The sequence below is a fragment of the Dipodomys merriami genome, unplaced genomic scaffold (assembly GCF_024711535.1).
Source record: "Dipodomys merriami isolate MVZ:Mamm:240054 unplaced genomic scaffold, mDipMer1.0.p SCAF_21, whole genome shotgun sequence".
NCBI lineage: Eukaryota > Metazoa > Chordata > Mammalia > Rodentia > Heteromyidae > Dipodomys > Dipodomys merriami.
The window spans coordinates 26,528,308-26,540,560 of record NW_027203493.1 but is presented as its reverse complement, the minus strand read 5'-3'; the positions used below and the strand labels follow the sequence as shown (position 1 = coordinate 26,540,560).

The following is a 12,253-nucleotide window of genomic DNA, read 5'->3' as shown; positions in this document are numbered from 1 at the left end:
ATGAGTGAAGAGAAGATGAGGAAGATACAGTCATGCATTCAATGTGCATACTACAAAATTAAGAAGAGTGAGGGCTGTTGTAGATAAAGGAGGGATGGGTGAGAATGTTGGAAGGGGTGACATTGATTAAGGTGGACTGTAATAATAAACTCCTCTGTTAAATGTCAAAAATACAAAAAACATTTTGTGTATGCAAAGACATTATCAAGGATATGAAACAAAATCCCATAGAATGAGGGAAAGTATTTTCAAATTACATATCTAATAAAAATCTATTACCCACGATGTGCAAAATGTGCTTATAAAACAACAACAGAAAGACAAATAACTCACTTAAAAAATAGACAAATAACATGAGTTGACATTTCTCTAAATGTCATTAATTCACTAATGGCAAATAAGCACATGAAATGATACCCAACATCCTTAATCATCAGGAAAATATAAATCAAAATGACAATGTTACATCATTTTACACACACACACACACACACACACACACACACACACACACACACACACACACACACACACACACACACACACACACACACACACACACACACACACACACACACACACACCAAGAAGGGGGCTTGAATTCAGGACCAGTGCTCTCATTTGACTTATTTTGCTCAAGATTCATGCTCTACTACCTGAGCCACAGCTCCACTTTGGATTTGTGCTGGTTAACTGGAGATAAGAGTCTTACAAACTCTTCTGCCTGAGCTGGCTTTGGATAATAATCCTCAGATCTCACCCTCCTGAGTGGCTATAATTACAGGTATGAGCCACCACACCTGAACATTATACATTTGTTAAAGTAGAAAATAAGTGTTGGGAGGGCTATGGAAAATATATAACCTTTTTTGTTGGTGTGAATGTAAAATAGGTTAGTTGCTGTGAAAATAGTTTGTTGTTTCCTCAAAACTTTAAGGACAGAGTTCCCATGTGACCTAGCAGTTCCTCTCTTAGATTTTTTTAAAGTTAATTTACTTTGTTGTTATTATAAAGGTGATGTACAGAAAGATTACAATTACACAGGTCAGGTAATGAGTACATTTCCTTTAGTACAGTGTCATCTGTTTTCCCACTTTCTCCCAGTCTCTCCCTCCCGTCTTTGCCCATGAGTTCTCTAGTTCACTTTCATCAGTGTTCAGTGAGCTCCACGGTTACACTTTTTCACCCCTTTTCCCTGGAAGTCTGTACCCTCCCCTGACTTTCCCAAAAATATATACTTGAATACACCATACATAAAACAGGAAAGAATCATCAAAAAATAGAAATTAAAAAAAGAGAGGTATCTTGTTTCTGCATCTTGGAGATCATTTCAACATATTATTTTATATAAATATGAAGAGGCATTGAACTGTTGTGTTTCTTTCCTATGAATATACTCTTTTGGTCTCATTGTGTGTGAGGTAAGCCAGACTGAGAGACAAATGGTACGTGTTCTCTGTGATATGCAGAAATTAGATCCAAGATACTGGGATATGATAAATTATACAGGAATCGAGACCCTCTTACATTTTTGAAAGGCTTGAAAGCAGAAACTCAAACCAACATTTGTATGCTAACACTCATGTTAGCACTATTCACAATATTCCAAAAAAGGAACAGCTCAAATATTTATCCATGCAGGGATGGATTTAAAAATGTAGTATATAAATCTATTTAATAGGCTGTAAGTCATAGAAAGTTCCAAACCACACTGTAGCATGGACAAACTTTGAGCACACACCATGTGAAAAATGCCGACCCCACAAAGACAAATGTTGTACCATTCTACTTCCTATATGCAATATCAAGAATCATGAAATTTATTCAAGTAGATTAAGGTTCGTAGGCACCAAGAACAGAAGGTGATGGAATTATAATAAAGCTCTTGTTTGGGGCAATGAAAAAAATTTGTTAATATTAGGTGGTAATAGTGGCATTGTGATTGTAATTAATGCCACTTAAAATGACAATTTTTAATAAATATATTTTATCACTACCAACAAAAGAAAAAGAATGAAGGAGATGGACCTTATTTCAACATCTTGTTTAATAGGCCTAAGATAGTACCCAACTACTGCAATCGATGCGTATAATGCCAATACTGGAACATCCTTAACTACTTTAAATGGACATGTAAATACAGGGAGAGGGAAATGAGCTTGGGTTCAAGTGATATGGTCTGCATTTGATTTCTGGATTTACCTGCTCGTAGTTGTTGAACTTCACACTAGCCATTAGCATATGTTTGAAGCTAATGAAATTATACTCGTGTTTAAATTGTTTTCAGTGAATCTTCATTACATTCAGATCAGTATGAGATTTTCCCTTTACTTTCCTCTGCACCTTTATCTCTGCTGTTTTCTCTTCTGTCCACCACACCATAGACCTACTGCTTTTCTTTTTTTTATCACCTGAACATTATCAGGACATTTTCACATGCTCTGCTCAGAATCATTATTATTTATTTGTATACAATATTCTCTCTGTGTGTCTCCTATCTTTCGTTCCCTCCCTTCCTCCCTTGATCTCTCCTTCCCTCCTCTTTCTTACATTGTCTTAATCTCTTTGGTCTTGTACTAAATTAAATCTTCCTCGACCACCTTATCTTCACAGATTCTTTCTAGTATCTAGCAGGTATTGTGTGTGTGTGTGTGTGTATGTGTGTGTGTGTGTGTGTGTTTGGGGGGTATTTATTACCTTAAGTCTTGGAAATAACTCAGGAGAGTGGGCACAGATGATCTCAAGTTTCTTGAGATGTTAGAACCAAGGGCTTAGAACTGGCACTCTTTACTTCCTCCATATTCTGTTTGTTAAAGCAAGTCACAAGTACACATTCATAGGTTCAGAAATAGACTCTTCTCTTGATATAAGGTTCTATAAGTTGGTTCAAAGTCTGTGGATACATTCAGTTTGCAATTGTTCCATCACATACCTTCTGATGGAATCACCTCCATGTTTTGCACCACAATCACTAGTGTGAAGTACAGGCAGGGCTGGCTTCATGAACAACTGTGAAATTCCACAGGGGACTTCAATTTGTAAGGCTCTCAGGAGTAAGGGATTTACTTCTCTGCAGTCACCTTCAAGGTTTGATATATTTGCATAAGGGACTCTGCAATATGTACAGGATCTTGGGTACAATTTATGCGGGCATTTGCATTATAGTTGGTTTATTTTTAAGATTGTATGCTTTACCAGGGTCAGATGGCCTCTATGTTTTTCAGCAAGTGCTCAGAATATAGTTCTAGCTATAGAATTGGCAGACAGTATGGAAATGCTCTCCTACCAGCATTATGTCTCAACAAACCAGTGAAGTTGAGAATATCTTAAGCTGACTATCTTAAGCTGATAATGCATTTAGTGAACCTCACCTATCAAAGAGCTTAGCAGCACAGCATTGGGAGGAATATAACTCATTTCCCCTCTGGCCATGTGTGTGACTGGGAGTTGTGGTTCACTGCTGCTGCCACAGATCATAAATAATTATTGTCAATTTAAAGTGAGTGTCAGAATAACCAGCTTTCTATAGTAAAGATTTTATTCAGATAGTTTCTGGGTAAATATCCTTAAAGAAATACAATGATTATCATTGTGAAGGTTAAAAAGTATGACTTTAGCCAAGTATAACTATGCCACAGTATTGTAAAATTTATGTAGTCACTTATCTCAATAAAGAAGTATTTGGGGAAAAAAAAAGAATAGGAGCAAAAAGACCAGGAAGAAAAGGTCAAATAATTGTGATTATCCTATTTCTGTTTGTCAGGTATACACTCTACATTGTGAATCATTACTCAAATAGATGATGAGATTTCACAATGAAAAGAAAAAGAAATGCACCTTTTTTGTTCAAGGTGATAGGTGATAGATGTAGAAGGTTATACTTTCAGTAGGGTCTTTCATGATAGTTCAGTAAAATATGCATAAAGACTTCCATCCCTGGTCTTTTGACTGCATTTCATTAGACTTTGACATGAGAGTCCACTATGGTTCTGAGAACATTCACACACTGTTGTACTACATATTGATAGCCTGGGGAAAAATTAAAATTAAAAACTGGAAGTACAGTTTCTACTGACCCTGCCTTGCCTTTGCACCATTCTAAAGTTGAAAAAAATTCATAAGTTACAGTATCATAAGGTAACTGTCAAAAGTTGAGGACCTTCTATATTCTTCACATGAATGCAGGTACAAGGTCTGAATCAGTTATTTGTAAATTGGTAAAGCTATCTCTCATGGAGACAATGATTATATATATATACACATATACATACATATATGTATACATAAACATATATAAATCTGTATATATATGAAGCAGCTAGCATACAAGATAAGAATATATACCAATATACCAACATCAGCTAGCATATAGGAAAGCTAACAACACACATTCCATCCCTTTTTTTCTTATATATTTGCTATTTTTCTGCCTTTGGGGGACTTCTGTTTTGGTTGAGAAGATGTGATGTGACTATCAGAGGGAAAAGTCCTATCATCTATTCCAACTCCAAATTCCTCATTCTCTGTGGATATAAACAATGTCATGCAGAAGAGCATCCATACATGATAAAGACAGAATACTCAATGGGTTTTCAGAGTTTGACAATCACTTTGCTTCAGAAGTGTGTTATGTTCCAGATTTTGTCTGGTTCTAGATGTATTAGCAAAATTGATCATATTTCTCTTTCAGAGAAACCTAATGAGCTATATTAAGTATCATTCTAATTGTATAGGTCTGCCAGTGAGATTCAAAAACACTAAGAGACTTGCCAACCTGACATAGTCCATAGTGATGAAGATGGGAACTAAGTGGAAGCGCACACACACATTTGCTTCATAGTCTTTGTAACAAATCTTTAATAAGTGTTTATCATGTGCTATTACAGATATCATTATATTGACTTGGGGAACTGTTCACTTACTGATACCATATTCCTTGGAAGATGTGATATCTATTATTATCTTTTTCTGGATTTACTACCCCCTCCCTCCAAAATAAGTGGTGCCACTGTGAGCCACCAAAAAAGAATGGTAGCTACACATTGACCATTGTCCTGGGGAACAAAATGGTTCTCCTTGCTTCCTAGTAGGAGTAGCCTTATTGAATCGTTCTTTAGATTTTGTGCCTGGAGAAGATTGCAGTATGTTACCAGTCAGCTGGCCAGGGTCCTTTGACTCTATTTAGATAGGAATCATAGACAGGCGAGGAGAAAGTCTTTTAGTGCTATGAGTCCTCTGTGGTTGAGTATTTAATGTCTATGTCTATAGTCTGGACTGGACGACTACTCCATAGCTTCAAGTCCTGCGATCTAGGGGCTGATTCTTCCAGGCTTTAGAAGCCAGGAAAGTATGGCTCTAGGCACTCAAAATGGAGGAGGCTTATTGCTCTGGGGTTAAGTACCAGTTAGCAGCTATTGTAATTTTTGGTATCCTGAAGCTAGGGGCTGCCGCAGCTGAGGACAGCAAGCAGTAAGAAGTGTCTTTTAGCCATCCTGTGTTATAGCTCTTGTACAGACCTATGGTGGTAAATGTGACAGTGGTCAAGCCTAGGGTATCTGAGTTGGCAGCCCTCTGGAAAAACTTCAGTGACTAGGGCCCTTGTTTCTCACCTTCAGTTCTTCCCAGTTTTTATTTTTTCCTCTGTTGCCTCTTTTCTCCATTGTTTCTGTCCAGGCTACTGTTTTGGGGAGGAGGTGTGGGGGGGAGCTGTCTCTGCTATCATCTGCTGCTGAAGCTCTACCATTCTCTGTGTTCAGTTCAGGCAGCTCTACCAGTGATAAAGATCAAAAGTGAGCATGAACTAATGAACAAACAAACAAACAAAAATACTCACTGTAGCCTAATGTTGCAATACTGGGACTTGCATGCAAAACAAAGTGAGCCCAAGAGCCTGCTTATATACTCAAAAAAGAGGTGAAGTCAGAGAATTTGCACCAGTCATGGCACAACTTTTCATGCAAATGAGGACTGCAGTTGCTCCAATCACAGTAGTCCCTCACTCAAATTAGGAACGCTGTTTTCAGCAGTCACAGGCCTTCACATTTCCTGGGGTGGAAATGGTCATAAGGGTTATCTAGAGTTTGTGACAGCAAAGCACTGAGTGCAAGCTTTTTGAAACAGTTGTGTTCTGGAACAAGACCTCCAGGATGTAGAGTTGTGCTTTGACAGCAAGTAGCTGTGTTTACCATATCCAAGGCATCTGTGGAGTGCCCAAAGCAGCCAGTACTGGCATGAGGGTACTCTGGATAGCTGCTTGGCTTATAGTCTTTCACTCAAGGCCTCCAGGGTTACAAGAGAGGGGTCTAATGGCAGTCAGATTATGCTGAACTCTAACAGCTTATTTATAGTGAAAAATAAACATCCAAAGGGGAATTTACAATAAAGGTTTATTATTAACCTTAATAGTAGGTTAACAGTGCTTAGCAGTGCTCTAACACATCCCAGGGAGAGGTAAGTCCCTTTAATTTGTATTAAAAACTTATTTCCTCCTTAGAAACCTAGAGGCCAGACAGTGTTTCTGGCTCTTCTTTAGAGAGGAGAGATGGCTGGGTAGGGGAACTATGTCAGTTTGACATTATTGAAGTTACCAGGTGTTGGTTGTTGCAAAATCCTTCTTAAAATGAAGTAGTTGTTTCTCAGGTGAGAGGCAAGCATTCCATATTTATCTTACCGATGCTACTGCTGGGGTCCAAGAAACCACACCAGCTTTATTGCTCCAGAACTAAAAATGTTTATATGTTTTCAGTTTAAAGTAATGTTATTCTCTGTCTTAAAATATTAATATGGTGCTTTAAAGGCAAAGTAAAATCAAGAGCTCCTCACTTGTCAAATCTAATTTCTGGGCCCTGGTGGAAACTTGCTTCTACTTAAAGAGCACTGGATGGGTTCAATTGCTTGATGCCCGGGCACATGGCCTCTAACATTAGATAATTCCTGTGTGAGACACAGAGCAGAGGCTTCTTCACAACAACATGTTTTGAGACAATAGCTGGCCAGTAGTGATAGGCTTATCTAAATCTCCCAATTGTCCAAGGTTTTCATGATCAAGATGGGAGACTAGCCACTCAATTTCCTTTTGATATATTCTAAGCTGATGATGCTGTTAAACTTTCAAAAATATAAAAAACATAATGAACATGAAAAACAATAGGTGAAGCATAGTGAGTCATGGGATGTTTCACAGATTGAATGTTCTGACAGTTTTTGAAGAACTGAAGTCTGATGGAGAATTCCCATCCAAAGCCTTTCGTACAAGTGAAGATTGGTTCTCTGTGTCTCTGTGTCTGTGTTTCTCTGATGAATTAGGGTGTAACCTTTAGCTTACCTGGACCTTGTTGTCTCCTTTAATAGCTGAGCTGTCAATGAGAAGTGAAATTGATTACAATTTTTTAAATACCACAGCTGTTGGTTTTTTTGTTTTATTATTTTTAACTTCAGCTGCTTCCCATAATTCTACAGATGGTATACATATGTTTATAGACACATAGAAAAAGCTAGATTGAATTCCTCCCATGTTTAATTCTTATTCTTTTCTGTCATGCAGAAAGTCAAAGTCACAGAACTGGGAAATTGTATACAATTGTAGATTAATATTTCTGTGCATTATGGGTTTGGAAACAGCAAGGCAACTAACGATATGCTAATGAGCTGACGGTTTTTATTGATCATAATGGAAGTCGACAAGTGTCTTTCTTAGCTTCATGCAAGCTGGAATATTTTATTAACTGTCTTCAGGGCAGAAAGAAATGATTGGATGTGCTTTGAAAACCCTCCTCCTGAGTTTCCCAAGTCTTACTTTTTGCTAGCCTGTTGCCAGAGCTTGGGGTCATTTCCACTTTATAAACAGAACAAATCTTCATCCATATATTTACATGCCTGGCAGGAAATCCACCCATCCCTTTTCTCTTTCTCTTTCAAGGCAATTTGTTTCAGTGTTTTAGCATACAAAAAAAATGGAACCATTTTCTTCAATGTAAACAGAGATCTGCAGGGAAATAAGAGCATTAAAAAGAATTAGCATTTGTTTGGTGGTAAAGTAGCTTTCATTTGTATCTTATCAGAAAGCTCTTAGGAAGGCTTGCCTAATCTTGGCTATTCCAACCAGAACAAGGTTCTAATGGTGTAATGTTCTGATTTATTTTATTGCCTCCTCCTTTTTTTTTCTTCCCACAGGAAATGAAAAAAATGTAGGAATAATGGAAATATGGGCATTAGTTCTTCAAACATTAATGTACAGCATAAAGTATAACCTCTCTGGAATAAATTTATTTTCTCACTGACTACAGGAGGCAGAAGTGGCCACAGGTGGGACAAAGAAAAGGAAAAGAAGGTTCATTTCCCCCTGTCTGTCCCTACTAACAGTAACAACTTTTTAATTTGGGCTCTGCCCTTTAGAAATTTATTGAGGTTTTTCAGACATGCTGGGGGTTAGAGAATGGATTAAGAAAATGGATTGTTTAGGAATTAATAGTATAAACAAGATTGCAGGGGAAATAAGCCTGTGGGGAAAAATGCTTCTGCTTTTCAGCACTGAACAATTTTAGCAAGCTATTTTAATAAACCGTTAGCAATGAATGTCACAGTATTTGAATACGGATAATTTGTTATACGTGTTTGATTAGTATCCATTTAAGGTGATTAAAATTAAACCTTATTTTGAAAACAGATTTTTTTTTGTAGGAGTATCTTATTAGTGCCTGTAACTAGAGCCCTATTAAGCTATGTGTTCTTCCCCATAACATTTGTAGGATGCCAGCAATGTTTTTGGAGTTAGTAACTCCTAGTATATGGTTTAAGATTAGGGTTTTGTTTGTTTGTTTTTTAAAGAAACTTAAAGTATCAAAGTCTAACTTCTCATTGGTCAAATAGATACATGATTTGGCCCCAGACCTATACTCCTTGGAGATACCAAAATCATCTCAGAAGAATACCCCAGACTTTACTGTCCTTGTCCAACATTTTCTTTTTGGGGTCCGGTCATGGGGCCTGAACTCTGGGCCTGGTCACTGTCTCTCAGCTCTTCAGCTCAAGGCTAGCGCTCTACCACTTGAGCCACAGCACCACTTCCGGCTTCTTTTCTTTTTTCTTATGTGGTGCTGAAGAATCGAACCCAGGGCCTCATGCATGCAAGGCAAGCACTCTACCACTGAGCCACCTTCCCAGCCCTTGTCCAACATTTTTTTTGTATTTTTTTTATTGTAAAATACTGTACAGAGGGGTTACAGTTACATGAGTAAGGTACCTCCTCCTTTGTTTTTCCCCTGCTATCCCTTCCCTCCCCAACTGCTCCTCTCCCCCCAGTTGTAAAGTTCGTTTTCAACATAGTGTCTTGTACATCTTGTACATCTTGTACATCTTGTACATTGTTACAATGGTCAACCCATATCCTTATTTCAGCATTTTGTTATTTCCCTCCCTGCCCTCCCCCACAAATTAGAAAGATGTATATATAAGATGCAGGGCACCGGAATCAAATACAGTGAAAACAGGGGTTAATACCATTAATGTATTTATAATGTACCATGTAATTTTTTTTGTCCAACATTTTTTGAAAATTCAAAATGATGATGAGAACTCTTATTTCAGTATGAATACAGTGGATACTGAGAGCAAATAGAAAAATACAGGAAAAGTATGGAGAAGAAATTTGTAATTTATCCTGTGTCTAAAATTAGTAAGGTCACATAATGAGTACATTTCTTGTTTTGGACAATGTCATCCTTATTTCTCTTTCTCCCATGTTCCCCCTCCCATCTCTATGTGTATATTGAATATTCACATAGTGTGTATTGAATAGCATGATTGTGTTTGTTCATCCTCCCTCCCTCCTTTTCTGCATATCTTTTACAATGATTTTTTTTTGATAAAGTAATTTGTGTCACAACAAATGTAACAGAATTTTGAGTGCTGTTTTTCCTTGGATGACAGAAATAAGAATAGTATGGCATCTTCTGATGAATAGGAAATAGATGGGCCCAATCAGTTATAGATACATGTGTTTCTAACACCTCTGTCTCACCTAGGTTAAACAGCTGTCTGAGTTTTTGGAAGTCTCTTGTTTTAACACTGAAATTTCCCATGTTCCAGGAAATCCCTATGCCTTGAACAAAATGAGGATGTAGTTGGGTTACTGTAAATTCATCTATAATCAAATCTGATTTTTCTAATGTGATAGTCAGTTTTCAGTGATAGTCTGTTCTTTGGTGGAAACCTTTATCTTTGTTTAGATGTATGCATTTGTAAATATGCATTTATATCTCATTTTATATGCATATGTATTATGAAATGAATAATTACCCAATGAAACCACAGAGCTCTAAAATTTGATAATATCAGCTCTTATTCCTATTTAATTGATCTAGAACTTGAATGTTGGAAGGATCTTTTAACATTAAAAAAAAATCTATTTACTACTTTTTCTCTGCCTCAGTTGAGGCAGAGAAAGTGATTGATTTATGGCCTATAGTTTACCCAGTAAGCTAGAGTGAGATCCAGAATTTGAGCCCATGTCACCTCACGTCTGATCATTCATTCATCTATTTTTCTAATTGCCAAATCTTGAAAGATATTCTAGGAGTTAATTTGCTTGGGAAAACTGAGCAGTCTTGTCCCAGAGAGAGGCTGATTCACGTAGATTGTGAATCCATTAATTGCTCCCTGGAAACCCCCTGCAAGACATTATGAAATAATATTGACGAGCCATGGCAGAGACTTCCTCCCCATGGAGAGGCTGTCTACCCTGGTAATCACAACACTTCCTCAAAGAGGAAGAGGTTAATTAATGTATATAATTCTGCTGCAAAGGTTCTGGGGTACAGGTATTTTTATTAATATTTCCAATTCATATTTTAGCCTGAAATAATAAAAGGAGAAAACAGCATTTGCTGACTGCCTTCTGTTGTTTAGAAGAGGAGCACATAAATGTTAAATGTTACTCCCTCAGAAAGACTTGCAGCACTATCTTAAGCCGATATTTTATTTATACTTTAAGCTCAGTATTCTGAACCAGCTTCCACATCTTCCATCTGTTCGGTAATATCTTTTCTATCAAATCTAAAAAAAAATCTTTCTAAAAATAATAACAAACCTAAAAACAGAATCTTAAATTTAACCTCAAAAAATCCAAATGCTCAATCAGTATTTCCACTGAGGGATGCTGCCCCTGATAACTTTAAGTTCAGGGTGTTCTTCCAGATTGAATTCCAATATTAGAAGACCCAATTTTTACTCACAGATGTTGAGTCTTATGATATAGCAGCAAGGACTCAATGCTACTTACTTGGGGAGTGAAGATAATATCTAATTTTATTTCCCTGACTAAATGAATCAATGCATAAACATTTTAGTCTGTTACCTTTCTTCCTCCTTTAAAAATATTTTATAAAATCAGCCATATTTAATGTGTCAGGATGATTAGAGCATTGAAGAAAATTGTTATGGGGGAATGCCTTTTTGGTATGATAATTTAAGAACACTTCCTGCTAGATCCTTGGTGCTATGATCTCATCGACATTAACCAGTGGTGGCTAATTGTGGCTTTGTCGACATGAATGTACTTCTCAAGATTCAAGAGAGTGATTTGAAGTAGTGTACTGTGGATAAAGGCCACTTCTCATTTTGAATGCACTAGTTTTGCTAAAAAGTAATCTGACCTGCATGGCCATTTGAACTGGTGATGTCATTTTTATTGTTACTTGTCTTTTCTTTATCAAGGGGATCATCCAAGATGGGAAAATCATCTTTATGCCAAATGGATACATAACACAGTGCCCAAATCTAAATCGCAGTAAGTAGCAGCTTTAAAATCATTTGTGAATTTTAAGTATTATATAACTTGTTCAAATGACCATGGAAATACATGTAGAAAGATACATACAAACTACTTAACATTGTTAATTTCTGAAATGGTGACGATAGTGAACAAGTATGATAATATGCATTTCTGTGCCTTTAAACATTTAAAAATGACATGACTTTTTACTAAGTTAAAAAGAGAAGACATGTAGTGGTTATAATAATGAGTTTGTATTACACACACACACACACACACACACACACACACATACATATATATGAGCTGACTTTTTCCTTTTATATAGTAGTTTACATTTCTGAATTTATCTGCCAACAAAACATGGGTTTTTATTTAACAATATATCATTAATTTAGAAATGTCATATTGTTAAAAATAAAGCTACACTATGATCTAGCTATACTACTCTTGGACATTTAGCTGAAAGATTGTACCTACAAC

General features: G+C 36.7%; 1 protein-coding gene across 2 annotated transcripts in view; it reads left to right on the top strand.

The window, feature by feature from the left end:
• Nell1 (neural EGFL like 1) overlaps positions 1–12,253 on the top strand; it is an 824,312-nt gene that overhangs the window by 205,911 nt on the left and 606,148 nt on the right. For both annotated transcript variants that reach the window (XM_070032057.1, XM_070032056.1), the window contains exon 6: positions 11,713–11,785. In XM_070032057.1, coding sequence (XP_069888158.1) covers positions 11,713–11,785 — 73 coding nt within the window. The remainder of the gene's footprint in view (positions 1–11,712; positions 11,786–12,253) is intronic.